Here is a 27,289-nt window from a genome sequence, read left to right as displayed (position 1 = left end):
GTTTAATTAAAATATTAGAGGAATTTAAAAATTAGTTTAATCAGCGGGTTATATATTGTAAAAAATCAAACAGTTCTTTCAAGCACATGATCAATTTTTTTTAAATTATCCCTGAAGATTTAAAACGGAATACTTGTCTAGAAATTTAATCTTACCTTTACCACTTACACTAAAAATATTACCATCACTAAAAGTAACAATTTCAACTGAACATTTCTTAAAAATGGTAAACAATGTTTTATCCCTTGTCATATACATAGAGCAACTACTATCAAAGTACCAATTCTTTCTTCATTTATTATCAATTTATTTATTAGTTGCATTTTATTCCTAATTGAATTATTTTTTTATTTTTTTAAAAAATAAGTGTTGCGTGAGTTTAAAATAGCTAAAAATAATAATAAATAAATAAATAAATAATAATAATAATAATAAGGCTAAGCCGAAAACCTATTCGTAACGAGTTGCCTCTGATTTTCAGCAAATATCCATGAACAAGCCATATCATAGTCGACTACGATTTAATTACGAGTAAACTAATAAAAAATGAACCGATACCGATAATTTTTTAACCTTAAAACTGATCTGAGCTTTCGGCGCAGAGTAGGAGAAAAACAAATCCCCAAAGATCTTGATATCATAATACTGTTTCTCAATACATAGAATGTGCCACATTTTGCTTGGCAATAAAAACAGAATGAAGGGGATTAAGAACTGCTATATCATTTAGGGCAGAAGTAATTGAATGATGTATCTCTCTTATAGCAACTAATCAATTACCAATCAACTTAATATGAAACCGTATTTTGGATGACCACAGATTTGCAAATAACCATATCAAATACACGAACAAAAACTTGTTACAATCAGGTAAAGCGGCAAATAAAAGGATGCCTATTGTCGAAAAAGACTAAAATGTGGGGAGGGGTGAAAACTCAAATCAGAATCATGCAATGCCACAACTTACAGATACATGATACAGAGGAAAAATCAATATAATTACATTTTGTGAGTCGAGAACCGGGTAGGTCCTCTAGGTTCCTAGAGGAGCTCTGTCATCTGGTCCGGCAAGCATGATCTGGAATTTCAAGAAATTTAAACTAAGAACACTTTTACAGAGAAAATAAGAAATATTAAAATGGTTCCTTTTTTCATATGGATAGAAAAAAGACTTACGTTACAGTCGAACGCAAATCTCCTGGCAAGCATAATGGCTGCGTTTCTCTCTCTCTCTGATTCGCATGCTAATACAAAGGAAAGCCCGGTTTTTGCTTGCCAAAACAATGCCTGAGCTGCTGCATTTCCACCACCTCTAACTCCGCATAGCTAAAGGTTGAAATAACAATTTCAATATGAGTGTCCCCAGATATTAATCCATCTTTGTCGAAAGCCGAAGATATTAAAAATCAACATTTTTACACTGGCCTAAGCTTTATAAGAAAGGCGATGTCTCATAAGATAGGGTTGAAATAAATCTATAGTGGACAACAACTGAGAACATGTCAATTTACTGACATTGTTGAGTCCAGGTATGAGAACAGCCACCTTGTTCAGAATAATGCCAAAGGTTAGGTAGATATAAATGGGGTAATGCACTTTTAATGCATTTTAATTTAACTGGGAAAATATAGCATCAAGAAGTCAACTATTTGTGAAAAAACCATACGTTGGCACGTAACTTTCTATTTACAAATGAAGCTAATCCCTTCCTCAAGGCAGCCATATGGACAACATTAGTATTTAGAATAAATACATGACATGACTCAAACCATCTCACTTCAGCTTGTTATTTAATTAATTATATTGGAGAAAAGCAAGGAAAATTGTCGAATTATGTGGCCCAAAGTAAACATTGAACCACACTATATTTAAAGAGTTTGATGCTCAAGGACCATTTTATTATTAAACTTCACTGTAAGCAAGGTCAGAAAATAAAATGTGCATGGTTCCCCTACCATTAGAGAGAAATTATCAGGGACTCGAAATAACGAGGAATAACAGATACATGGCATACAGTTATTTCGATGGGATACACCCTAATGTTTTTTTTTTTTTTTTTTTTTTTTCCCCTCTTTTTCTTTTCAACTTAATTAATCGCATTTAAGTAATACGCCATATTACCTGCATTGAATTGGAGTAATATTCTTTAGCCATTGTTGCCTTTCCTTTACAGAGCTTCATTCTCATCTTTCCCACATGAAGTACATGGATGGATTGCGATGGATAATCTGCCCCGTTCATCTGGGCAATGACAACCTGCAAATAACATAAGAATATGCATGTCTCAACAAGGGAAAACAATAATAAAACGTCAGGTATAGTACCGATAATTGATGAGAGAAAAAGTCACATTCTAAGGACTAAATTGGGATTTGGGATATGACAATTATTTTAGCATTGGGACTTCTGCCCGCGCGGCGGGAAGCTGTAAAAAAGAATGGCAGTAGTTTGAGGAAGTGTTGCAAATTTGGAAAAAGATTTACATAACATAATTTGACATATGACATGAAGTATAATATATTTAAGAAAGTACAAAAAAATAATAATACAAATGACATATATGGTTTTTGACACTGAGGACAAAAAGAACACTGCCCCCTTCTTTTTGACTCTTAGAGCATATCTCTACACCAACACTGGATTTCAGGATTAAGAAAATACATGGTTTGATAGAAAGAAACCTCCAAAACAACCACAAAACATATCCAACTCAAAACACCTACATTTAGGAGTAGAACACAGAGTGTATATGTGTGTGTAAACTATCTCCACCTTCACAGAAATTGCAATACATGTCTCCTTTTTGGTATGACTCACAATATAACATACAATTCTAAGATAAATCAGAAAATTTGTCGCCCAAACGACGGATGTTATTTCATTTCTCATATGAGCAGGAGGATAACTAAAATATCATTGGTCAGTTTATCACTTCTGATCTGTGTTACATTGATTTGGGTACGTGTGTCAGATGCGAGTATGTATCCATGCGTCGAATGTGTCAAATAAGCAAACACAAGGATAAAAGGACACTGTTAAATATTCATTATTTTTATTTTATTACTAGAGTAAAAAATATAAAATAATATGAATATTTCTAGAGTTTGGGGTAAAGTGTTGGCGCTAAAAAAGAACAAGAACAAATAATTCATGTAGCGGAAATGAGGATGTTAAGATGGATGATAGTTGTAACTTACTTCCCTGAAAGTTTAACTGATTAAGAAACTAAAAATAAACGTATATCAAGTTCTCACACCATTCCTCGTGTAACACCATCTTGCACATGGAGAAGCAAGCAAACACGTGTGCAAAATGGGGAAACAAATATAGATATGAAGACAAGAATCCTAATGCCTCCTAGAACCAAAACTCTATTATAATATCAAATTTTCAATTGCCATAAAAGCTCAATCTATTAAGGAATGGACTTGCAACGAATATTAAGCTCTGACATACTCCCTCATGTGTGACTTCATTTCCTACATGGAGATAAAACAATTACAAATGGATAAACTTGAGCGTGAGACCACTTGAAACCATAATTGTCATATTCGACAACTAACCCACTTCCTCAAAAAGTTTAAACTGTTAGGCACTGTGTCCAATAAAGTATATCAAGCTCTCACAAGTCAGAAATTTAATCATGTGCAACTCTGTCTCGCAAATGACGAGGCAAGCAGATGCAAGTACAAATGCAAAATGAGAAAATAGATGCAAAAGTCGAAACTTGAGTCAAAACAAGACCAAGACTCTAATACCATTTTATACAAAAAATTCTCTCCAAAAGCTTAAGCTTGAGGCTACCTGGTATTCTAACAAGTTTCAGTTAAAACTTAAAATTGTAGATGCATTCTGATACATGCTGTCCTTAAATAGTGGAATTAAGTCAATGGAATTCGATTCGTCATGTCCACTATAATTTCACATATGAGTGAATATTGATATACACAAACATATATACAAATTTTTCTATCTTTGTAGGGGTAAGCCATATGTGAATCATTTAATTTTGCATCACACGATTCGCAAGTTGCCATAGGTAAATTATTTGATTTTATGACGGCTCACGAGAAGAATTTGTTCAATTTCAGGTTGGGCCAAGATTGGGACCCCAAAAATTTGGCAAACTCAGTGGCTACCTAGGCCTGATCGGTCCTTTCCAAGTGTCAACATGTTCTCACAAATTTCATCACTATAAGCTATAAACAATGATATTGGCTATATATACAGACTTCAACAGTTATGGAACAATGGCCAAATTTATGATACACACTGAAGTCATCATGTTGCCATAAATGACTAAGAAACTTTGATTGATATTGCAATACATACATTGAATTCTGTGTCATGTCGTCTCACCAAAGATTCGACATAGTTTCCCAACCCTGCAGCTGTTCAGCACAAATTTTATTCAGTTGAATTTGTAAACAGAGACAAGTAGATAATTCGCATAAAGGCATAATGAACCGCTAATTTGAATTGACAATTTTGAAAATGGAAGGTTATAGGAATAGCATGAGTTGATAATTCAACTCTGATGTAAAATTGTGTTGGAATCCCGGATCTAGACCAAACCTGGATCAATGGGACCGGTGGTTGTCACTGTGATTCTCTGCCCCTCTGAAATGATATCGGCTTGCAAAATTCGACCAACATCAAAAGGCTCCGGAGCATAAACTGGTTTGGTGGCTCCTGAAACAGTGGAAACTTGACATCAAAATCAAAGGTAAAGACACGACAAAACAGAACCACAAAAAGTTAGAAAGGGCTTAATAAATTTCCTATTTTATCTAGCCATTCAAACATCTAAAGGCAAGAATAAAAATTCCTTCTCTTAAATAAATAAGCATCATAGACTGGCATTTGGTATTTTACAAAATGATCGAAAAAGAAACATTTAAATCATCAACCAAAGAATCCGTAGGGTTCAATGAAAGAAGAAATTTTACCTTGTGCTACGAACAAGAGAAGGAAATTAAAATTCCTAGACAATATCGGAAAATTAACAAGAATGAAAAAGAAAATAAGAACCTATTATCATATCTAATGATACTAATGACAGCAGCAGCAGTAAACTGATAAGAACTCATCAACAGTACACCAACCCAACTTTTTTCTTTCTTTCTTTTTCTTTTCTTTTTTTTTTTTTTTTTTTTATTATAGAAAAAGGAAGTAAATAGATCATTGAATTGAAAGAATGCTAGTTATAAATTTTACATTGGATAACAGTACCAATTACCAATCTCACAGTTCATAAATTCTTCTACTCCAGAAAGGAAGTTTAGATACAAATAAAGTAAAACGATGATCAGATTGCATAACATTCTATGAGATATCAATAAAGTCAATAAAATCAATATATACAGCTAGTAAAACATCTAACCAAGCAGCTCAGAGTATGTTGACACTAAAAGAGTAGTATTATTAATCCACATGTACCTGAAATAAGCTCCTTTTTGCCACCTTCAGCTGTTAAGCGATACCACTGAATTGAACATTCTGAAAGTTCTAGAGCCCTTTCAGAGCAACGCTGGATCCGCAAATACGAACCCAAAGCTTCAGGACCATCTAATTCGTATAAGCGGGATGTGTTTTCCTCACCCCTCCTGCTCATCGCCAGCTAACAGAGACGGTGACAATAGAGTTCAAGATATTAATGGCAAAAAAAAAGGCATTTCCCAAGACCTCAACATAATAACATGTAGCTAATTTAATCAAGTTGTCAAAAATAAATTAAGGAAAATGAAATTATAAAGAAAAAATAAAAAAATAATCAAAATATATCTGACCTATCAAAATGTTATTTAGATGAATATACATGGTCATACTGTTTGAATATTTTGCCAAATCACATAACTGCCTAGTTTTCCAGCATATTTATTTTTTTCAAAAAGTTAAAATTGTAATGTACAAGATTTTCTATTTCATACAAATTCATGAGGTAATTTCTAGATCATGAGATTTGTGTGATTAACTGAGGCAATTTGTCCCAAAAATGAGCAGTATCCCTAAATATGGTTGAATACAAATCAAGTTATGATAATATATAATATATTAAGGTATTTAAATGGAATCCATTTAGCAAATATACAAAATTTTCAGCATTTAAAATAGTAACAAGTTTATATATGAGGATAGCACATGTAATCTTTATATTTCAAATGGTTGGATTACAATTAATTATTTCATTTGTCATTCACGAATCACAACTGTCTATCTGTAAATTAGTTCAGGTAATTAACAAAACAAGTTCCAGTTTGCAGAAATATCTTCTCTTCAACCGAAGCATAGTACCTTCCTACATGAATGTACGGTGTACCAATCTCCTACATAATCAAGTGATCATTTGTTAAGGTATTGTTTGATAAAAATTATTATTATTTTTATAAGTAAGATTGTATTAGAGAACGTTCAAAAAGGGTAACACAGCCCACAAAAACAAACAAGGACCAAATAGGCCCTCAGCCTCTCAATATGCTAAATTTAAGAGCTGAAGTTTAAGTCCTTAAGTTTTAAATGCTAATTGTACGCCTTCAATAGTTGTTGAATTTTTAGTGTTCAGTGCTCAATTTCACTTAAAAATTTACCCCGTTTTGAATAGATTTTATTATATCCAAATTGCAGTATCAAAGACACTTATTTATTCAGAATTTATCAAACAGCACCTAAGACAATTAATTTTACATGTTCAGCTCAACAGCAATAGGACAAGTATAATGTAATGATCTGTTAGTCAAAGATGTCACTATTTGAAGCGCCTAAGACAATGAATTTTACAGATCCAGCTCAACAGCAATAGGACAAGTATAATGTAATGTTCTGTTAGTCAAAGATGTCACTATTTGTGCTTTGAGTGTCGTCGTACTGTTCCTTCCTTGCAAATTGTGTTTACTAGCCAACCCACATTTAAATTTGTAAAATGTCTTAAGTGATTTTTCCAGCTCACTTTGAACATTAATTCCAAACCCCACCCCCCACCCACCCCCAAACCACCACCACCACAACAACTACAATTCTCAAATTCTTTATGTCCTCACAGCACCAATATTATACAATTTCTCACTTCCGTTAACTAGCCACAACAAAATCAAATAGGTGTTCTTCAAGTAATATCTCTTGTAGCTTCCATTGAAAAATATGTCATGCATCCCAGCTTCAATCTAGCCTACAACCCTCATCCTGATTCCCCAGATACCCATCTTGTAAGGATTAAGAAATCTATTAATACTTCTTTGGTAAGGAAAAGACCTCACACTGTAGCACATTCAAGATACACATACCTCTTCTCAACCTTTTCCATCATTCCCCCTTCCCCCTTTTCTCTAAATTAATAAACAGGTGAGAGGAGAAGAAGTGAAGAATGAAAAAGATCACCTCAAATCGTTTTATAGAGAGAGTTGACATGTGAGGTGGGGTAAGAAGGGAAAAGAACATAAACTATCCTTTTGAAAAGCCAACCAAATAAACAATCTATTCAAAGAACCCTGGAACATCAGCTAATATTAATGCAATTAAATATTAATGGATTAAGAGTTCACGTAGCAAAAATAGTAAGAACTTCACATCCTCACTGCAGCTAGAAAGATGTTTTCACAAAGAATTACCAACACATGAAGCATATATATACTTAAACTACGCCATGAGAATTAAGAACTAAATAAACAAGTCATCAAAAGTAGAGATAAAAGATATAAAGATGATTAACAAACTTGTTTCTGAAGCTGAAGAGAATGCTTAGACTTCTCTGCCAGTTGAATCCTTAATGCTCGAAGCTCATGCTCCATGTCCATAACCTAGAAATTTGTTTTAATTCACTCAAAAACAAATAACTTTTATGTAACATATACATACATATATAGATAGATAGATAGATAGATAGGTATTGAATAGAACTAAACAAGTATAACAGTAACCTTGTGCAAACAAAAGATATTCCGTTCACCCTCATGTTGTAACATGTTGATAACAATGCCACTAGAGTTGACATCTAATAGGAATCTTAGGTATTCATTTAAAATATTGGTGGTTTCTTGACATCAAACATTATAACAAAAAATGGGCATGCTTGTGTAACCAAGTTTTGATTTCCAGAATCTTAGTTGTGCTTCCTTTGTAGGTTAATTTGCTGCATGTTTAGTGTAATTTATGATTTCTAAATGTTTTTCTGAATCAAGGGTAGTTTAAAATTTTCATACTATTGGGGCCTGAATGTAGTGATAGCCCATGGATTTGATTTGTCAACAGATGGGACTTGGGTATCTCAATGGGCCTTTGTGTATGACCTTAAGCAAGTTGAGACTAGATTTGCTATATGAAATTTCAAACATTCTAACTTCAGAATTGTAATCCTAAGATAATAAGGAGATGACTAGTAGATTACATAGAGCTATGCACTATTTGAATGCAATAAACTTCAGTTCATAGAATTCTCAAGCAACTTTGGACGCTCAACAAGAAATGTGCAATTGAACCTTATAAGGAGATGAGTAGTAGATTACATAGAGCTATGCACTCTTTGAATGCAATAAACTTCAGTTCATAGAGTTCTCAAGCAACTTTGGAAGCTCAACAAGAAATGTGCAATTGAACCTTATCCTTATGGGAGGTGGGAATGGAATTCCTGTGTTAACTGAACTCAGCAATGGACCTCAAGGTATCTGTATCAAAAGCACCACCAGTGCAAAATCTGTGCTGGAGACGATATTTTTCCTCTCATACCACATCTAACTTTTGAGAAGATGGAAGGATGAGGAAAGAAAAGAAAGTATGTGGGGCAGGCAAGTAGCTATACATATGAAGCAACTGAAACATCTTCTTGCACTTTACCCATAAAAGGAATCTGGTTGGTAAAATAGTTACATGCTCTAGTAGATGTTTAATGAAAAGTTACTTGATCACCCATGGTAAATTAGCTGGCTCACCCTAAAACTGGTTCAGCATGTTTGGGAGTTTCTTTCTAGCTGTTGAGATAAAAAAAAGGGAAGGCATATATCTACACGGCTCGAAGAAGCACCTATTCTCCAATAGAGCTGTGACCACTTCCTGAAGCAGCTTCTTAAAATCCTCGTGGTGTCCGCAATAGGCCAATTAGAACTTCTTGATTAAAACATTTACTTTTGCACCTTATGGCTTTTAGGGCTTCAGTATTTTGACTTAAAGTGACCTGAAGAACAAAAAAAGACACCATAACAACTACGTATCATCAAAAAATAGGCTCAGTAGCCAGAATTGGAAGGTAGACTGGTTCAGCAGTTGTCATTTTAAACTTGAATAAAGTTGTTTCATTACTCTTAAAAAATATACAATATAAATTAGTACTTGCCATATCTTGAAGGTAATATCTACTGCAGATAGTGTTACGTGAAGTTTAAGAAAGTAATATAATACTAAAATATAATCATAACCTCTAAAGGGAAGAAAATACTTCAGATAGCCTTAGAGTTAGTGTTAGGTCAATACGATTTAAGGGGACATATTTCATTATCAAAACAAGAGTCTAAAATCTTAAATTTTTGTTTGAGTCTGTAATCGTTATTTTTGGTTTTATTTAGAAATTCTATAGTTAGTGTAAAGTAAGCTGTCTCTTGTCCAATGGCAGAATTGAAAATAAAGCTACAATCAAGGACAGAATGGTAATATTAAAAGCCAAGAGTACAAAAGTAAGTTGACACGCATATGTGAACTCACCAAATTAAGGTTCGTACTTCATACATTCATCAATGAATTCGTATTTTGATCTGGTGAAATCCTCTTTCATATGCATTAAGAGTTTTAGGAAACTACTGCATCTAAAATTTTCTGCATATAATTTGGACAGGGAACTTCAATCAATCGACGTCGACTGAGGGCTACTGGACACACATTGATCAATCAACATGTGATCTCAATCGTTCAACCTATCCAGAAAAGCAGTTTTATTTCTAATTAAAACTATGCAACTCTAATCCTTTTGCATCTCTATTTTGTCGATAAATACTCATTTATTTCAGAGAATTTATACATGGAGTATCACATAGTGAGGTTATTTTTTAGTGCATATAATGTAATTTTTCATTCAACAGTAATTCTGCATATAAATTTGAGCTGAATTGGAACACAATCAACCTACTCAGCTGGGATTGGTTTGGACGACTGGTTTGGAGATCAAAGTGCTATTGAAGAAGCAGAATGTGAGTGGAGCAGAATCCATTGAAGGAGCAGACTCTGTGCATAGGGACTATAAGTGAGAGTTTGGTGGGTCAGTTTTTGTCAAGTGTAACTAGAGCTTCTGGGATTTTGAATTGTTAATCTAGTTTTACATCTCTTTCATATTGTGGATTGAACTACTCAGCAAGCAAGCAAAGAAGCCAGCAGTTAGCAGCTCTCAGCTGGTAGCTGGCTGCAGGAAGCTAAGGGAGCAAGACACATGTGATCTCACTGGACTAGGTCCCGAGGATATTTCCTTTAGGGTTTCCAAGTAAAAATCTTGGTGTCCATTGTGCATGCTTTTTATTGCTTTACCTTTTATATGATGGATGTGTTATGTTTATGGCATGATGCATTGATAGATTGTCATTATAATCCAATTTAAGTTTTAAATTATTGGCAATTAGTTTAAATTTTGAAAAGCAGGTAAAAGGTTAGGTAAAATAGCCATCGAGTTCAAGACCAATTCATTCCCCTCTAGCTCGAGATCATGGAACCTTACGCTAATAACACTATATCAGAGCCTAGAGTTTCGGTCTTTGTCCTATCTTTCAGAAATAATACTTTTATGGGTTTCGGTTTCCTGAAGTCGAGATAATTAAAGAAACTTGGCCTCTTTCCTTGATACATCTACCAAAAACAAACAAATAACTGCTCCTGCAACAACAAATTCTTGTATATTTTTTGTTTCAATGATTTTTATCAACAAATCCAAGATCTAAGATGATACTTCTCAATCAATTACTCTCCGTCTCCAATCTTTTAAGGTCAGTAAGAAAATCCGAACCTAAATTACATGAATTTCCAAGGAAATTTATTGCATACTTTAGTACTAGATTTTGCAATCAGAATATACAAGCAACGCTAATGACTAAACAAAACAATCCACAAATAAGTTCAATTACAAACTGCAGCAGTAATTCCAACACAACTAAACATCAGACAAACCCTACCAGAAAGTCAGATACTTTCATCAATGCTTCTCACCTCTGACACCGCTTAAATAGACTCTTGCAAAGCAGTCCACATGGAGGCAAAAAATAATAACTATGGTCTTGACCCCTGTTGGAGAATATTATTATAGGAACCCTTAAATTACTCCTTGACAGAATATTGATACGAGTATATTATAGGAGTGATTTTAGGTTATGATAGAATATTGATTGGAGTGATTTATGGGATTGATTTTAGGAATCCTCCATCAATGTATTTTCCATATTTATCACTTGTATTCTTTCACCTAAAATAGAGGTTCTCATTGTAAACAATATTAAGAGAGAATATAATAAAGGTAATGTAGCCCTCTTTGGGCTCTTCGTGCCCCAGATGTGACCTTAGTGGCTGAACCACGCAATATCCTTGTGTTCTTTATTTTCTGTTTCTCTCTTCAATTTTGACAACCCTAAACGACATTTTTTATTTTATTAATTAAACAAATGTTTAGATCAGATAATCGTTCATGCATTAACACGAAATAGTTACAAGGCAATAAACATAAATGCCTCTCCAGAGTCCAGACCAAAATACACATTAAAAAGGAATATATACCAATAAATTTGTCACAAGTTTTTATAAGTATAGTTAATTTTTAAAATCTTAACATAAAACAATTAGAAATATGTATGCTGAAGAAAAACAATAATGATAAGAATATGTCTGAATAAATGATCTAGCATCGATAAACCATGAAGGGACACTACTACTGAAAAGGTGATACAAGAGTAATTATTCATTATATGGTTCAAACTCCAGACTATAAAACAAAGTCCATGACAATCTTACCATTGACACTAGACATGTAAGAACCTCCACGGCTCCACTAGGGCATGTTATTGTCCTTGGAGTTCTGTCATAACCTTAGAAAGTTATTCCAACTCTCAAAGAATTAATCCATCAGTTAAATAATCCGCAACTAATGTTGCTATCATTGGAATGGATTACCATTCCACACCATGTAACTAAACATTCCATGATGAAATCATTGTCATTGGATAAAAGTTTGAACCATAAGTTTAATTGGAAAAATTGTTTCCCGTAGGTAAATAGGAAAAGTATATTATGGGCCATGTTATGGGCCATGGGGAAACTTATAGTACCAAAACAAATAATCCCCATATATTTATATATATATATATATATATATAAAGAAAAAAATATTGGTGGCACAGCCAATGTAAATCGAAAACCAAGAGGAAAAGGATAAATAAAACATCTAATACAATGTAGATATATTAGAATTTTTCTTAAGATAACTCCACAATACTGAGTAAAAAAACAAAAGGAAATACCTTGCTAGGCTGATGCAGCATTATGATACGTCTAGCCTCATGAACCTCCTTCATTAGTTCATCCAAGTCCTATATTTTAACACAACATCATAAGATCTATAAGTAAAATGAAGATATATAACAGCATGTATACTTGGCACAAGATTGAAAGGTTTTGAATAAAAAAAGGCCTAAAGAGAAGAAAAGTTCAGATTAAAAAATAACCAATAGACCATGAAAGTATCTTCCTCACCTAAGTGAACTGAACATTTTCCATCAGATTGGACATATTTTCTCCCTTGTATGCAGTGTTTCTTATGCAAATAATGCTTATTTGGGGTAAAAATATCTATTCCAGAAAATTATACCCGACTAGTGGGGAACCTATCTATACTGCCCAATCATGCAGCAATATGTGTTCAAGATGAGGCAGGCAATTTATGCTGCATCAAACATTCGTCTTTTTTTTTTTTTTGGAAGTAAACATTCGTCTTATGTTTATCCTTAACCCAACAAATAAATAAATTCCTTTAGAACTTACTACCTATAGAGCTAATTAGATGACATGATTCATCAGCCTAGTGTTATTAAAATGATGGTGCGTCTCTATGCATTTATTAACGGAAAGTTACTTTTAAAGAAGAGTCTCTTCATTACGTAATAGAGGAAAAGAAAAGGGGGGGCAAAAAAAAAGGAAAGATAACTGAGATAAGAAAGTAACACATGGATTTTAAAATATTGAAAACCAGAAGATAATGGGAGAGATCATAGCCACATCAGACAGCAAGATTCAATGCGAACTTGGACAAGAAAATCAAATGAATCAATGTACCAGCTTCCCTGAAGCACGGGACATCCGTTCTTGTTCCTGGAGAGCCTCCTCCACTCTTTGAACTGCTGCTCTAGCATTCTCAATTTCTGACCGAGCAAAAGCTCTTTCTTCATCAACAAGTTTCTTAGCATCTTCTGAAGCCTGAAGGTGGACACAGGGATTTAGAAAGAAAGAAAGAATATGTCTGAGTGTATCAAAATTTTCATTTTGGGAAGGAAAAAGAAAAAAGAAAAAGAAATAACAATCAACAGAAAGGACTAAGAATCAACAGCAGACAATATTAACAATTATATTGATTTGTAGTGGTGGGATGGAAGAAATTTGCACACTGTAAATACAGCAGCAAATGTAAATCACTGGGAATTTTTTGAATCCACAGTAATTAAGAAATTAAAACTACTAAGTAAAAACCTTAAATGTCATATAGAATAAAAAAAATTAAGTCCAAGCAATTTTAATTCATTCTATCATATAAAATAGGCTTTGCTGAGTGAAGGACACCAATAAAGAGAAGAGTAGTGCTATGCATTCCAAAAAACTAGCCTAACTAAACAAGATGAGTCATGCATAGCCAATAAACTTGTATCTGCATGGGCCCCACATAATGGCATCCCACCTTTTATATTTTTATCTCGGCATAAAAAGGAGTTTCGGCTAAATAGTCGGAGTGTTTAGCATTTTCCATAGAATAATTACAATATGGTAGAAATGTGGAAACCACACAAACAATGAAGAACATAATAACTTATTTCATCAAGCATGCTCCAGAGAAAAGGAATTTGATTGTATATCTTTCAGAATTTTATATGATAACCTTTCCTGAAGTGAATTACCCACTACTACAGTGAACAAATCAATAAATTAGAAGGAATGTCCGTACGCAGAAAAAGTTTTTAACTCTGCTCCCTTTTGAAGACCAAACAAGGAATTATACAAGAGGAAAATTGGACATTTGGCTCAAAAGTCTGGACAAACAAAAACTTGCGCAGCTAGCCAAAAGCCACACGAGAAGGATGCATCTTCATCCAGTGCTCTTCTAATACCAAGAAAATAACAAGACTTGCAAATGCATATTCATGGAATACAAGTTACATCCAATCTAGCTCTTAGATGATATATATCCCAAGTCCCATCCAAATGCCAAAAATAAACCCATTTAAGAAGAAGAAATACTAATCACAAAAGCTGGGCAAGAGCAACATTAATTCTTTTAGGTTCAAAGGCATGAATCTTCTGTGCATATATTTTAGCTATATACTTCATTTTTTGCAACTGTAAGTCAAGCAAGCCATAAATATGGTTTCATAAGAGTGATATGTATCAGTACAATAAAATATAGTACAGGTACAATTTTATAAACTGTCATTCAAAGTAGGAAAATTAAATTATCTATTCAAAGAAAAAGAAGAAGAATGGAAGGTTGACTATAAATTTTTTTATGGACCAATTGTATTCAAGCATCATATTCAATAACTTGTGCCAAGGAAAAATACTGATACCAAAACATAGAAGCCTTCAGTTAAGCTCAAACCTTCTACACCTGAGCTCTTACACAAATAAATTCTTTAAGGCTCCATTTGGATTGAAGGATTTCATATGAACGGATTCAGGTTTAATTATGAATGTATACACGTCTTTTGCCGAAATTCAAATGAATAAATTTCAGCAAAAGCCATTCATCAAGACACGGTCAAACAAATGCACAAATCACAATGCCAGATTTTAGTCTAAGATTTTACAGAATGCAAACACATTACCTAATTTTCAAACACAAATGCACAAAGCTGTAAAAACACATTCCCTTTACCTGTTTAAGAAAGTTTGCTAGCTTTTTCACTTCTGTCTTTTCTTGAATTAGCTCTCCTTCCCTCTGAGTCAACTGAACTGCTAAAGCTTCAACCTGGAGAAAGTAACCATAATTATGGCATACCCAAGAGTGAGAGCCACTTGGAGACGGGGAGCATAGGAAATATGAAAAAAATTATGAATTCAAATCCTGACCATTGTTATCATGAGAACAAGTTTCAAGGAAAGTAAGAGATAAGTTGAAAAATACCAAAATAAAGAGAAATTTATCCGTGTATACACACATTGACTTCATAAGAAATTCATGCATATGACATATTGTTGAAGTTTATGATGTGCATTTCATAGATAGATCACATCATCATTCTGATGGTCAGAACAGAGAAGTGGACACCCCCACCCCTCAAGAAAATAAATAAATACTTTACTGGTGTTCATCAGCACAATAGGGTATATCACTTCAAGGGTGCATGAAAACCTTTAACCCTTTTAAAGTATTATTTGTTTGAAGTTTAACAGCTTTACTTCTAGTGGAATGTTGATAATTGACCAAGGTAGCAATCATAATAATTCTAATTCCCTTTCAACCGGAAATATGGACCGGTAAAGCATCCTTATGAGGCTCTGCAGAGATCATGTGAAGATGTCGTTCAGACAGAGCCTAAAGCTTGGCCAGCATACAACCTTTTCCAACCAAAACTACAACTGCATTTCTGACTTTCAACATTATTTTGTATTCTATTGTTTAATTCATCAGAACTATTAATTATGGAATTTGGTTTTTGATCAAGAATTTGGATAGTTGAGTGAAGAAAAGATCTGATGCTACCAGAGGTCTTGGGCTCAACTTTGCATTTAAAAATAGAAAACACGTCATAGAAATAACTCAATTGATGAGTTGTTAAAATTAAAGAGCAGTAACTCAGACCAATGTCCACCTCATACAAATGGCCTGAGCTCAGTATGAAGTTCCTGAGGTGGCATTTTAGTAGCCCGGCCTGATCTGCTCTCTTCCTTTAGTGAACCAATGTGTAACGTGCACTCTTGAGAAGTATAAATATTGAATTGTATTTTTCACTTGCTTTGGGTAAAATCTTATTCAGGTACAAAATCTATATTTGGGAGTTAATAGTCCCATGAAGATTTTATCTTGGAGTGTGGCATAAAAACTTGCTAATTGAAGAGGAACTTTTCTTTGGGCAATTTGGAAAGAAAGAGATATTGACAGGGCAACCAAGTTATTCTATCAGTAGTTACTTCAAGTTCTCAACACAGGTCTTTTAATGCTGTTTTAGCATTAGAAGATAATAATGGTGTCTAGGTTACAGATCAACTGAAGGTGAAGGATTTGTTGCTTGATTACTATAAAAGCCTCTTTGCTCCCCAGACTTCTGTTGTTCCTATGCAGCAATTGTTGCAGCATAGGTACTCTTAGAGAGCCTCAGAAGCTGCTATGCTTGAGATTGTGTTTTTTCGGCAAGAGGTTAAGTAGGTGGTCATGTCCATGGGTACTGATAAGTCCCCTGTGTTGGGATTTGTATGCCCTAGTATAGCAAATTCTTACTTGGATTGTATAGACATTGTTCCTTATCTAAAATGACATTTATGTATTGTACAATTGGTGAATACTAATGTATTATGTTTTCGATTCATGATGGAATTGAATATGTTCACTTGGTTGCAAGACAAATTTATATGTATGTGATGCCGATCAATACAAGAATATAAATAGCAATCATAAATAGTTCGTAGTCAGTAATTAAGGATGGACTCTTAATTAATTTAAGACTTGAACTGAATCCACGATAGGTTGAGATATATTGCGAGAGCCGTCGTTTGTAATTGCTCCCTATCATCGTCATACCATTTGACTCTCAAGCATGAGAGAGATATAGACTTTTTTATTAATTAGTAATTACTTTGATTTGTTCGGCGGAGCCTTCAGGATCCAATAACCAGCACTTTGGGTAATTATGTAATTAATAGTTAGAGGATTATATTCTTAATATTTGCATCGTTGCTAGTAGTATTTACTTTGTATTGATTATGGTTGATCAAAAAGTAAATTCGAAGGCCTTCGTGTGTTTTAGACTAAATGATTTTTATGAATTTATTTACTAAATTATTATTTTTGTCAAAAAAATGTTTTATTGTGATCAAGCCGGGGAAATAATCATGGAACCAAAATAAATATATTAATTGTGTAGCCGGATTGATGGCTACAATTATCCGATAACTAATTATGCATAGAGGGGTCAAAGTGCAACATTGACTTAGTGGTTATTTACTATTTGATTGGAGGTCAATTAATTTCTTTTAATGGAGTAGATTTTAATTGAATTAGGTCCATGGTATAATGGACCAGGTCAACAATTATTAATTCATTTGAGCCAAGAGAATAGTAAGTCCAAAGGATTGTCACCTATAGCCCAACTTGATATTGGAGGCCCATTAGACTGATGATAGCACTTTAATTGTAGAGATTGAGAATTACTTTTGACTCACCATGTGACTATATATACATATATGATGTGTATTGTTAGTAAGCTTTTGGGCATCATTAGTGTGTGAAGATAAATATTTCACTCTCTAGAATTTTAGGGTTTGTGTTCTCATCTAATGAAGGCTCCCACAAGCTATGCTTCCAAAGTCTTCATGGAGGTTATATAGGTGATTCCTACAGGCAAGACTATCATGTTGATGGTGGTGATCTAATGAGGAAGAAAGGAGCTAAAGTGATCTTCATAAGCGAGAACATTCCCTTTCTGGATGGATTTGAGGTTTTCACAAATCTCTAAGTAAGTTCACTAAATCTAATGAATGTATCATCATCTTCTTCTTGCATTAAAGTAATTCCTAGAGATGGATCAAGATCATTTGATGAAAAGCCCTCTTATATTTTTTTAAAATATCCATTTCCCTAACACCCTGGTCCTGATGTATACCCTGCTAGATTTTTTCAACAGCACTGGGACGTGATTAGTTGTGAATTGACCTCTGCTGTTAATCACTTCTTCACAACTGGAATTCTTTGCAAAGAGGTTTCAAGTACTTTTATCACTCTTATCCCCACGAAGGACCATGCTGCAAGGACATCTGATTTTAGGCCTATAATTTTATGCAATATTATTTATAAGGTGATTACTAAGCTTATGGCCAATAGACTATCTACTTGCCTTCTTGGATTGGTGGGGCAAAAACAAAGCACTTTCATTAAAGGTAGGCTTATCCAGCACAACATCATCATGCTCCATGAGTTAATCAGAGATTTTACTAACAAAAGGGGGCCTAAGCAGCTTGCTTTGAAGGTTGATCTCACAAAAGCATGTGATTTTGTGCGGTGGGGCTTTTTTTGCAGCAGGTTATGAGGTTGTGGGCTTTGGTTGCAGATGGATTCAGTGGGTAATTGAATGTTTACTGCCTTCAATGTTTACAGGCTTGAAAAAACCATGGGGAGAACCATGGACTCAATGACAGATCTAAATTGAAGGCAGTAGTGGGGGCAATTGCCCCCACTGAATTTTTTTTTTTTTTAGTAATCTACCTTTATAATTTGTTCATTTTCAGTAATATACCCATGAAATATTACATTTGCACTCCGTCCCTGCATGGACACTCTCCTCTTCTTTTCACTCTTGTTACTGAGTATTTTACACATACGATGAATGATAAGCTGAATGCAGGTCTTATTGAAGTCCCAAGGGCTGCTTAAAGGGTTGGCATGAAGGTGTCTCATCCATTTTATGCAGATGACCTTCTCATTGCAGTTTTAGATCTGCTTTGCATATTTCTAAAGTTTTAAATGACTTTGCATCTTTATCTGGTCTCACCATCAATGCAGTAAAGAGTAGTTTGTTCTTTTCTAACCATGTAAGGACTAAGAGGAGGATAGAGTCTCTCTTTCACTTGGTTGCTTTGTCATGGTTTGAAGCATGGTTCTCATAAGGCTTTGATTGATAAGGTCACTGGTAGGCTGTCTACTTGGAATGGCCTTAACTCTCTCTTGCAGGCAGGTTAGAATTGTTTTTTTTTTTTTTTTTGATAAGTAGAGGTTAGAATTGTTTAAATCAGTGCTGTGTTCTTATTCACATTTCTGGTGCTAAGTCTTTAAACTTCCTTCTGCTACTGTTAAGCTTCTGGAGAGGAAAATGAGGGACTTTGTGTGGGGCTTTAAGGATAATCAGAGGAAAGCGGGTCGGCTTAGTTGGGATTATGTCACTTCTACAAAGCTTGAAGTTGGTTTTGGGCTTAGGAAAGTGGTGGACATTAACCTTTTTTCTACCTGCAAGCTTGTTTGGGAATTCTTGAGATCCAAAGACTGTCTTTGGGTTGCATGGTTCAGAAAAAGATAAACAACTTATGGGCGGCTAATCCTTCATCTTCTCAGTCTGCTATCTGGAGATCAATGTTGGAAGTGAAAGATATTGTTGCTGAGAACATTTGTTTCCATATAGCCAATGGTCCTGATACTAGGCTTTTTCTTGATCCTTGGTGCCAAGGTCAAACATTGCTTCAGAGGTTCCCTTCTAGACTTTATGAGAACTGCAGATTCCAAGAGATGATATGGTTGCTGCTTTGATCAGAAATAGGAACTGGAGTCTTCCTCCTCCATCTTCAGCTGTGATCAGGCAGTTTAATAATTTTCTTCTCTCTATACAACTTCAACAAGGGACTGATTCTATTTCTTGAAGGAACTGTAAGTTCAGCTTCAAGGCAGTGTGGAATTCAGTCAGGCTTCACAAACCTGAGGTTTATTGGCACTCCTTGTGTTGGAATGGTTGCAGGCCCAGAGTATCCTTTACCTGTTGCTTGATCTTTCATGACAAGATCCAATCACAATCTAATTTGAGACTCAAAGGCCTCACTGTTGTTGCTATTTACCATTTATGTTTAGTAGCTGAAAACTCTACTGACCACTTTTTTGCTGTCTTCCCTTTTACAAGGAAGGTGTGGCTATGGTTAAGTCACCTGCTTGATTGGAACCTGCAGCACTTCAACCACTTTCACCTCCTTGCTAGTTGGTTTGGTACTCATTTCTCTGCCGCTTCTTTGAAGAAACAAGATCTGCAGAAGATTATTCTCTACTACCCTATGGTCCATATGGAATGAGAGGAATTTTAGATATCATCACGGTACTTCAAGAACTGCTGAGGAAGTTGCAAGGTTGATTTGGTGGGAGGTTGTTGATATTGCTGGTGTTCATCCACAAGCTTTACTATAGCTTCTTGCTGTTTCTCCCTTGCTGTTTTGTGTTAGCTTGTGCTTTCTTTGAGTAGTCTTCTAGTCTTGTTTTCTTTGGCCATTGGTTTCCTTATGGCCTTGTTTTTCTTTCTTGTATTGCAAGGGCATGCCCTTGTTGTTAGCCTTGTATTATATTGTTTATATCTATATAAAAAAGATTCCACTTTACCCCAGGAAAAACAAAGGGAAAAAGAAAGAGATTCTCCCTTTTTTATTAGGTGATGAGCGCCGAAAAGTGCGCATTTAAACCCCTTAAGCTTAGGTATTCTAGAACCTTTATCTATCTTATTTTCCCACTTTAGATTAATTTCGTGTTATTTCCATTTTCAGGTACTTATACCTAAAATAAGCTAACTCAGCCAAATAAGAGCAGAAATGAATCAATTCTGGGATGAATCAAAGAAAGGAGTAAAGTAGAACAAAAAGAAGCAAAATGTGGAATTTCAGCAACTTCGATCGATCTTAAGAAAAGTTTGATCGATCCAACTTTCATCGATCTCAGCACTTCCAGATGGATCTGAGCCATGTTTGTCCCTATTCAAAGATCTCAAAGTTCGATCGATCCAACTTCATTCTCTGATCGATCAAACCATCTTATCCTTATCCAAATGATTGATCTTATCCAGCTGTACCACCCTACCAACCACTTTTGTCCTTTTCCCAAAAATATCTTCAAAATATCTCAGATTTGTTTTTATCCAAAAAGGCGCCGCCATAGAGGATCGATCCAGCTTCAATTTGATAGATCTCAACCATGTTCGATCGATCTCACCACAAGTTCGATCGATCGAACTTCCCAAATCCCGAGAAAATCCAAATTCCAGCTCATTAAAAGTTGTCTCATATCCAATCATTGGAGGAATATTTGGTGTACGAGCCCAGCTCATTTGGGGTGATATTTGACCTACCTATATAAGGAATATGAGCCACTTTTTGAGAGGGACTTAGAGGGGAGATTTGGAGAGAATTCTTAGTGAGGAAGCAAAGGAGAAGAGGAGGCTAGAGACACCATTGGAGGCTCTTCATCAACCAAGGAGCAGATTTCTTCCATGGAGCTTGCCCTTAAGGGTTGGAAGACATCATCCATGAGTGGCTAGACATCCTCTTGGGGCTAGAGTTAGCCCTAAGCATGCTTTTTACATCTTGATTTATGTATTTTTGAGGGGATTTGTATTGTGATACATGTTTTGACACTTTTATATATATAGATCTTGTTTATTCAATGATTTGTGTGGTTTAATGCTTCCAATTGATCATTCTATCCATATGTCTATGTATGCTAGAATAAATGTTCATGTGTTTGTCTCTATTTCTTGTGTTATTGATGCATATCTATGTGTATTAATGCTATAGATCTAGAGATTGTCAAAACATAGTGCTTAATGGAATGCTCTTGTGATTTATTTGATGGTTCATACTCATTTCTTGATGGATTGTACCCCCCTTAGTTAATTAGTTTAATTTCATGTCATTAACTTAATTGTAGTGTAGTTGTAGTTTAGATGTTAAATGGGAGGACAATCCATGCTTGTTGTTGATGTTCCATACTTATGAAAGCAAGTAAAATATATCTCTAACCTTTTGATGTGTTTGGATTGTGAGCTTAAAGAAATGATTAATGGCTTAATTTGATATGTTGTGCTATCCACCATGTTGTTTAGACAATATATGCTTAATTTGTCATCCATGCTTGTTGAAACAACCACACACACACTTTGTTGCAATACATGTTTTTCCCCTCATTAATCATACATTAATGGTGTAGAAAAGTTATGCTTAGTGGTGATCTCTAAATCCCAAGATCTCTCTCTCTCTTTTATTCTCTTTATTGCATTATTGTTTACTTTAGTTTAAATTGCATCTTAGTGTAATTCAACCACCAACCAATCTTTTGATCACTCGACCTACTAACCCTAATCTTGATTCCTCAATCTAGTACGACTCATTAATCCCTTGGGACGATCCCTACTTGCCCTAGCTATATTTTTAGTGAAAGGTAGTAGTGGCAATTTCTAAATGTAAAACTTGGTCACATTCATCATAACTTTACACCACTATCTTTTAGTGCAAACTTTGGGTCGATGTGCGACAAACCACCATTAGGTTATCCCCAAGTCTTCCAGGGTGAAAAAACAAATCAAACTTTACTTTGTGCAATCCCTACATTTGCCTTTGTAGGCTGTCTCCATTTTGTTAGGGCCCTTAGGGGCCTCCTCGTCTTTTTTTTGGCTTAAATAACTTCTAAAATATAGTCACTTGATCAATTTCCTGTTGCAAAATGTGTCAAAAGTATGCCAGGTAATACTTCTCGCTGTTAACAATATGTTACTCAACCAATACAATATGCAGGCAGTCTTTGAAAGAAGTAACTAGCTGAGCTACAAGCGAAGTCCAAAAGAACCAACAGCATTTGTAAGTTTAAAAGGTAACAGCTGTTCCCTTTCAAATAAACTTAATATAGTAAGGAACAGTAGTATTACAAAACAAGTTTATGTGTTTTATGTGTAATAACACATAAGTTAGTTAAAAAGAACATTTTGTATTATTATTATTATTATTATTATTATTATATATATAATTTTTTTTTTTTTTTTTGGGGGGGGTGCGCACACACACAGAGAACAATTGGGAAAAAAATAAAACTAATCATACTTAAAAGATAAAGATAAATGAAACTAACCATAGCAATAGCTTCCTCTACGTCATCCTTGTTTTTACCCACCACACGGCCTTTTAAGGATTCCAGCGCATCTCTGAGCTTCTTGAGAAGCACATGTTTCTCCAACGAGGCTGCCTCTCTGAGTCTTGCCTGAACCCCACAAATTAATAGTCTTTCAGTGGTAAAAATATCATCCACTCTTACTGGAAACTAATGTTCTAAGTTGGGTCCATGTCCATTTTACTTATATTGGTTAGGTTGCTGAAAACTAGCAATAAGAAAAAGAGAAGTTAACATTTTAATTCTTGATTCTCACTACATTGGAATTTGGACCCAAAGACTTATGCTTTGGTAGTGCAAACCACTTTGAGAATCAAATAAACTGAACATTCGTGTAAATGTACAAACAAAACTAAGGCATGAAACTTGAAAATAAATGTAAAAATTTGCAGGGCAGAACCTCTTCGGACAATTTAGCAGCAGCAGCTAACCCCTTCTCGAATTTACTGGCAAGGTCACGGACTGACATGCGTTTCTGCTGTTCCAGCAACTGGGCAGTCTCTCTCGCAACAACCTCCTTCATGGTTAATACCTTAGGATCCTCCTTCATCTCCACAATCTGGTTGTTAGCTCCTATTCTGTAATTTGGAAACCGACTAGAAGCAAATATCACGTCGGCTGATACCGGCGGAACTGCCTCCTTTTTCATTGTATCACCAAAATCACGCCCTACCCTCGTCATAGTGTCAATCTAACTACTCTGTGGATCATCAAAATCAGAAAGATGAACCACTATTGATATCAGCAATTGTTATTTTTTTTTTATAATTATCAGTACTTCAATTGTTATCGTAAAATGACATCCTAACCTAAAATTGCAATGGGGTCAGCGTTTAACCACCCAAATTCTTAGACTAAACAACTAATCTGAAAATTTGAAAGTAAACACCACCACATAAGCAAAAAAACAAAAATAACCCAAATGGAAAAATAGAATCTTTAACATAAATTCATGCTTCAAATAGGACTAATTCAAAGAAAAACAAAAAACAAAAACAACCCAAGAGGCAAAATATAATCTTTAACACAAAATCATGCTTAATATAGGACCATTTCAAAGACAATCGTCAGAATAATTATGATAAGCCATACAGACAACAAATATATATGTGAGAAAATACTAAAATGAAAACTTTCAATTATCCATATTCAAACCAAAATGTCAGCACAATCAAGCTCAACCCTAACTCCCTAACATAGTCTGAAAGAAACAAAAAGCCAAACAAAGTACAAATAAAGCAAAAATGAAGACAAAAAAGAGAAATTTTACTCACGGATCATGTAAATTAAGGAAGCAGAGCAAATAAATAATGGGAAACTTGGGGGGTCTCAGATTCTTGGATCAGATGCAGGCAGATTGAATGATTTTTCTAGAGATAGAGTTGAGAATATGTCTGTATATATATATATATATATATATGTAGAGAGAGAGAGAGGGGAGGAAAGAGGGTGGGTGTGCTTTTTTAAAGCAAAAGGAAAGGAAGGGAAGGAAAGGCCGCCCAACTCGATTCTTATGCTGTGTTCTAAGCACTTTTGAGCAGTAGAATTCTCTCTCTAAACTATCCCTCTCTGTCTACTCATTTGTGTTTGGGTTTTTGCTTAAACCTTAAATAATTCCTACGATTCTAAGGCAAGTGGGTCTCACGTGTGGTTGCGTACTTTTTTTCCTGTCACTTTTTAACCTCTAAGTACGAAAATGTCCTTGTTTTTGCTTTAATTTACGGGAAAGGGCATTGCTGGACTGCTGACAAGAGCTGTCAGAAGAGCACACGTGTCTCTCGACAAGTTTACGTTCCCGGAAGTCCACGCTTGAACATGCCCGTGATTTTAGTCGCGTCTAAATAGTCAGTCATTGGATTAAATCTAAGACTGTCCGTAAATTACTTTTAAGTCCTTCAAAGTGTAGGTAATGCACACTTCTCCCGATAGTGTCGAGACATAAGTATCTTTAATTTTGAATATTTTAATTTTCTGGTTTGCAAAACACCTTAGAAAGTAACAATAAGAGCAAAATAAATTTTAAAGCTAAAATGTAAAAGTGATAAAATTTAAATTACATATAGTATGAATGAGAGTGAGAGAGTGCTCAATGAGAGTGAGAGAGTGTTAAGAGTGTGAGACACGTCCAAACATAAGAATAACGTCCCTTGAAAATAATTATGTGACTTAATTTATAACACTATCATATATTTTATATTTATTATTTTTATAAAAAAAAAAATTTAATGTAATTTAAGATATATTATAGATTAATTTAAAATTTTAAGAGCAAAAATAATATATATTATTATTTTTAGACGTTTCCATGTTATATTCCTCTCTTATTTTTTGAGATTAGACTTATCCGATTATATCTATATTCCTTGTTCCTATCTAGTTCCCTAATTTGAGTGTCATTATGTGCATTAATACTAGGGTGCACAAAAATTTGATCAAAGGTACAGTTTGGTTTGGTTTACTAATGATTTGGTTTAGTCACGGGTTTAAATTTGTAAAACCGTAAAAATATAGTTTGGTCATAGTTTATATATATAAAAACCGTTATATTATATATATGTTAAATTATACATTAAATATAATATAATCATACAATCAAAATCACTTATAAATTTGTAACAACAATCAATCCTATAGTCTACTCTTAATTCTATTAGGTCTTATCAATTTATTAGATGATTTTTTATTTTGTTTTATATATAGTAGCTGAATTTTGAATTGTGAATTAATGTTTGTTGTTGAATTAGTATTTCTAAATTTATTAGGTTACAAGTAATTCTAAATTTAAATTTATTCATTTTAGTTCCAGAAGTGATAGAGAATAATGCATTGAAAGTTTTGAATATATTAATAGTTCTGAATATGTTGTAACTTGGTTTTTTGTTGTGTATATAGATTTTGAAATATGAATACTTATATAACAAAAAAAAAAAAAAATCGTAGAACCAAACCAAACCAAACCGTTTTTTCACGATTTGGTTTTGTTCATTTGGTCAAATGGTTTGGTTTGATTCCAAATTTTATGAATTCGTTAGAATTAATTTGATTTCAAAAACCTTTTAAACCAGTTCAAACCGAACCATGTGCACCCCTAATTAATACATCAATATTGTGAGGGTCACAAATACCATACAACAAGACTACAAAAGTGCAACAATAAAATATTTATATTCAAACAATATATTATCGTACAGAACTAGTGTATGTCCAGGGACACGCCCGCTTATTATAATATATGTATTAAATTATATATATTTTTACATGTATATATAAAAAAATTCATATAATGTCCCCTTAAAATGTTTATTTTGTAAAATTATCTCCTAAATTTGTATTTCTTCTATTTTTTACTCTTTAAATTCGTTTTATTTCTTTTTTAAAAAGTCAAATTTTCCTTTTTGAATCAAACTCCAATTTTTTTCCCTTTTAAAATTCTTTCATTTTTCTCTCCTTTTTAAATTTTTTGTTAACTATTTATCTTTCTTAAATTACTCATTAATTGACATATTATTTTGAATAATTTTTCTTCTTTATCTCTTGATTTATAAAATTTATATTTATTATTGTGAATATGAATTATTAATTTTTTTTACATTGCGCTTTCTAAATTTAATTTTTGTCTCCACCACCAATTATAATCCTATTAAATTAAAATTTGTAATATCGTGAATTTAAAGTTAATGTTTAAATGCACATAACAACAGACACGTGATAAATAAATAAAAAGATATCGGAAGTGATCTGATTCCACTATCCTCAATTAATGCATTTATTTCCCCAATGTAATAAATGAGTTGCTGTAATAAATGAGTTGCCAGCGTGTGGATTGTAGAATTAATAGGACTTAAAATTTTGATTTATTTTTTCAAGATACTTACTACTAATTTTTTTTATTTGCGTCTAATTTTACTTTAAACAAATGGTAATTTTAAAATCCTTTCTACTAATTTCTCAATTTTAAAACCAACTTCCAAAATTGAGATGGGTTTCAATTTTGAATATTCCCATCAAATTAACCCTTAAATTTTAGTTCAAGTGGGTACCCTACAAGTTTGAGTCAACGTGGATCAAAATTAGTGTCCATGATTTATCCTCTCTTTTTCTTTTCTCTCTTTTTCTATTTTATTTTATTTTATTTATTCTTGAAGCTACTAAAATATTAAATTATTAAAGTAATGGCTCTTTTTGGCTTCTAACTAACTCAGTAATTGCCGTTGGTCCAAGTTTGGATCATGTGAAGGT

General features: G+C 33.8%; 1 protein-coding gene across 1 annotated transcript; it reads right to left on the bottom strand.

The window, feature by feature from the left end:
- Positions 1-738: 738 nt before the first annotated feature.
- On the bottom strand, positions 739-24,630 carry LOC132311540 (stomatal closure-related actin-binding protein 1-like). Its single transcript, XM_059809464.1, has 13 exons — positions 24,325-24,630; positions 23,451-23,750; positions 23,012-23,140; positions 15,092-15,184; positions 13,285-13,425; positions 12,474-12,542; positions 7,710-7,793; positions 5,440-5,620; positions 4,576-4,692; positions 4,333-4,391; positions 2,122-2,256; positions 1,177-1,326; positions 739-1,078 (listed from the first exon to the last, which is right to left on the bottom strand). The coding sequence occupies exons 2-13, from the start codon at positions 23,730-23,732 to the stop codon at positions 1,034-1,036; spliced, it is 1,485 nt and encodes a 494-aa protein (XP_059665447.1). The 5' UTR covers positions 23,733-23,750; positions 24,325-24,630; the 3' UTR covers positions 739-1,033.
- Between the last annotated feature and the right edge of the window lie 2,659 nt (positions 24,631-27,289).

The sequence above is a fragment of the Cornus florida genome, unplaced genomic scaffold (assembly GCF_030987335.1).
Source record: "Cornus florida cultivar Cherokee Brave unplaced genomic scaffold, ASM3098733v1 CherokeeBrave_3.0.0_Hap2_Chr06, whole genome shotgun sequence".
In the NCBI taxonomy this organism is placed as follows: domain Eukaryota; kingdom Viridiplantae; phylum Streptophyta; class Magnoliopsida; order Cornales; family Cornaceae; genus Cornus; species Cornus florida.
Note: the sequence above shows the minus strand (reverse complement) of the source record. Positions and strands in the feature narration are given on the sequence as shown.

Bases quoted from the DNA above. Each gene is read 5' to 3' on its own strand.
- LOC132311540 (XM_059809464.1), bottom strand. From the start codon at position 23,732: ATGACGAGGGTAGGGCGTGATTTTGGTGATACAATGAAAAAGGAGGCA. The intron at 5,621-7,709 runs GTTTGTTAATCA...CGTCTCTGTTAG, and splicing joins CTCTTCAGCTTCAGAAACAA to CTGGCGATGAGCAGGAGGGG. The intron at 4,392-4,575 runs GTTTGGTCTAGA...TGTGCTGAACAG, and splicing joins CACCGGTCCCATTGATCCAG to CTGCAGGGTTGGGAAACTAT.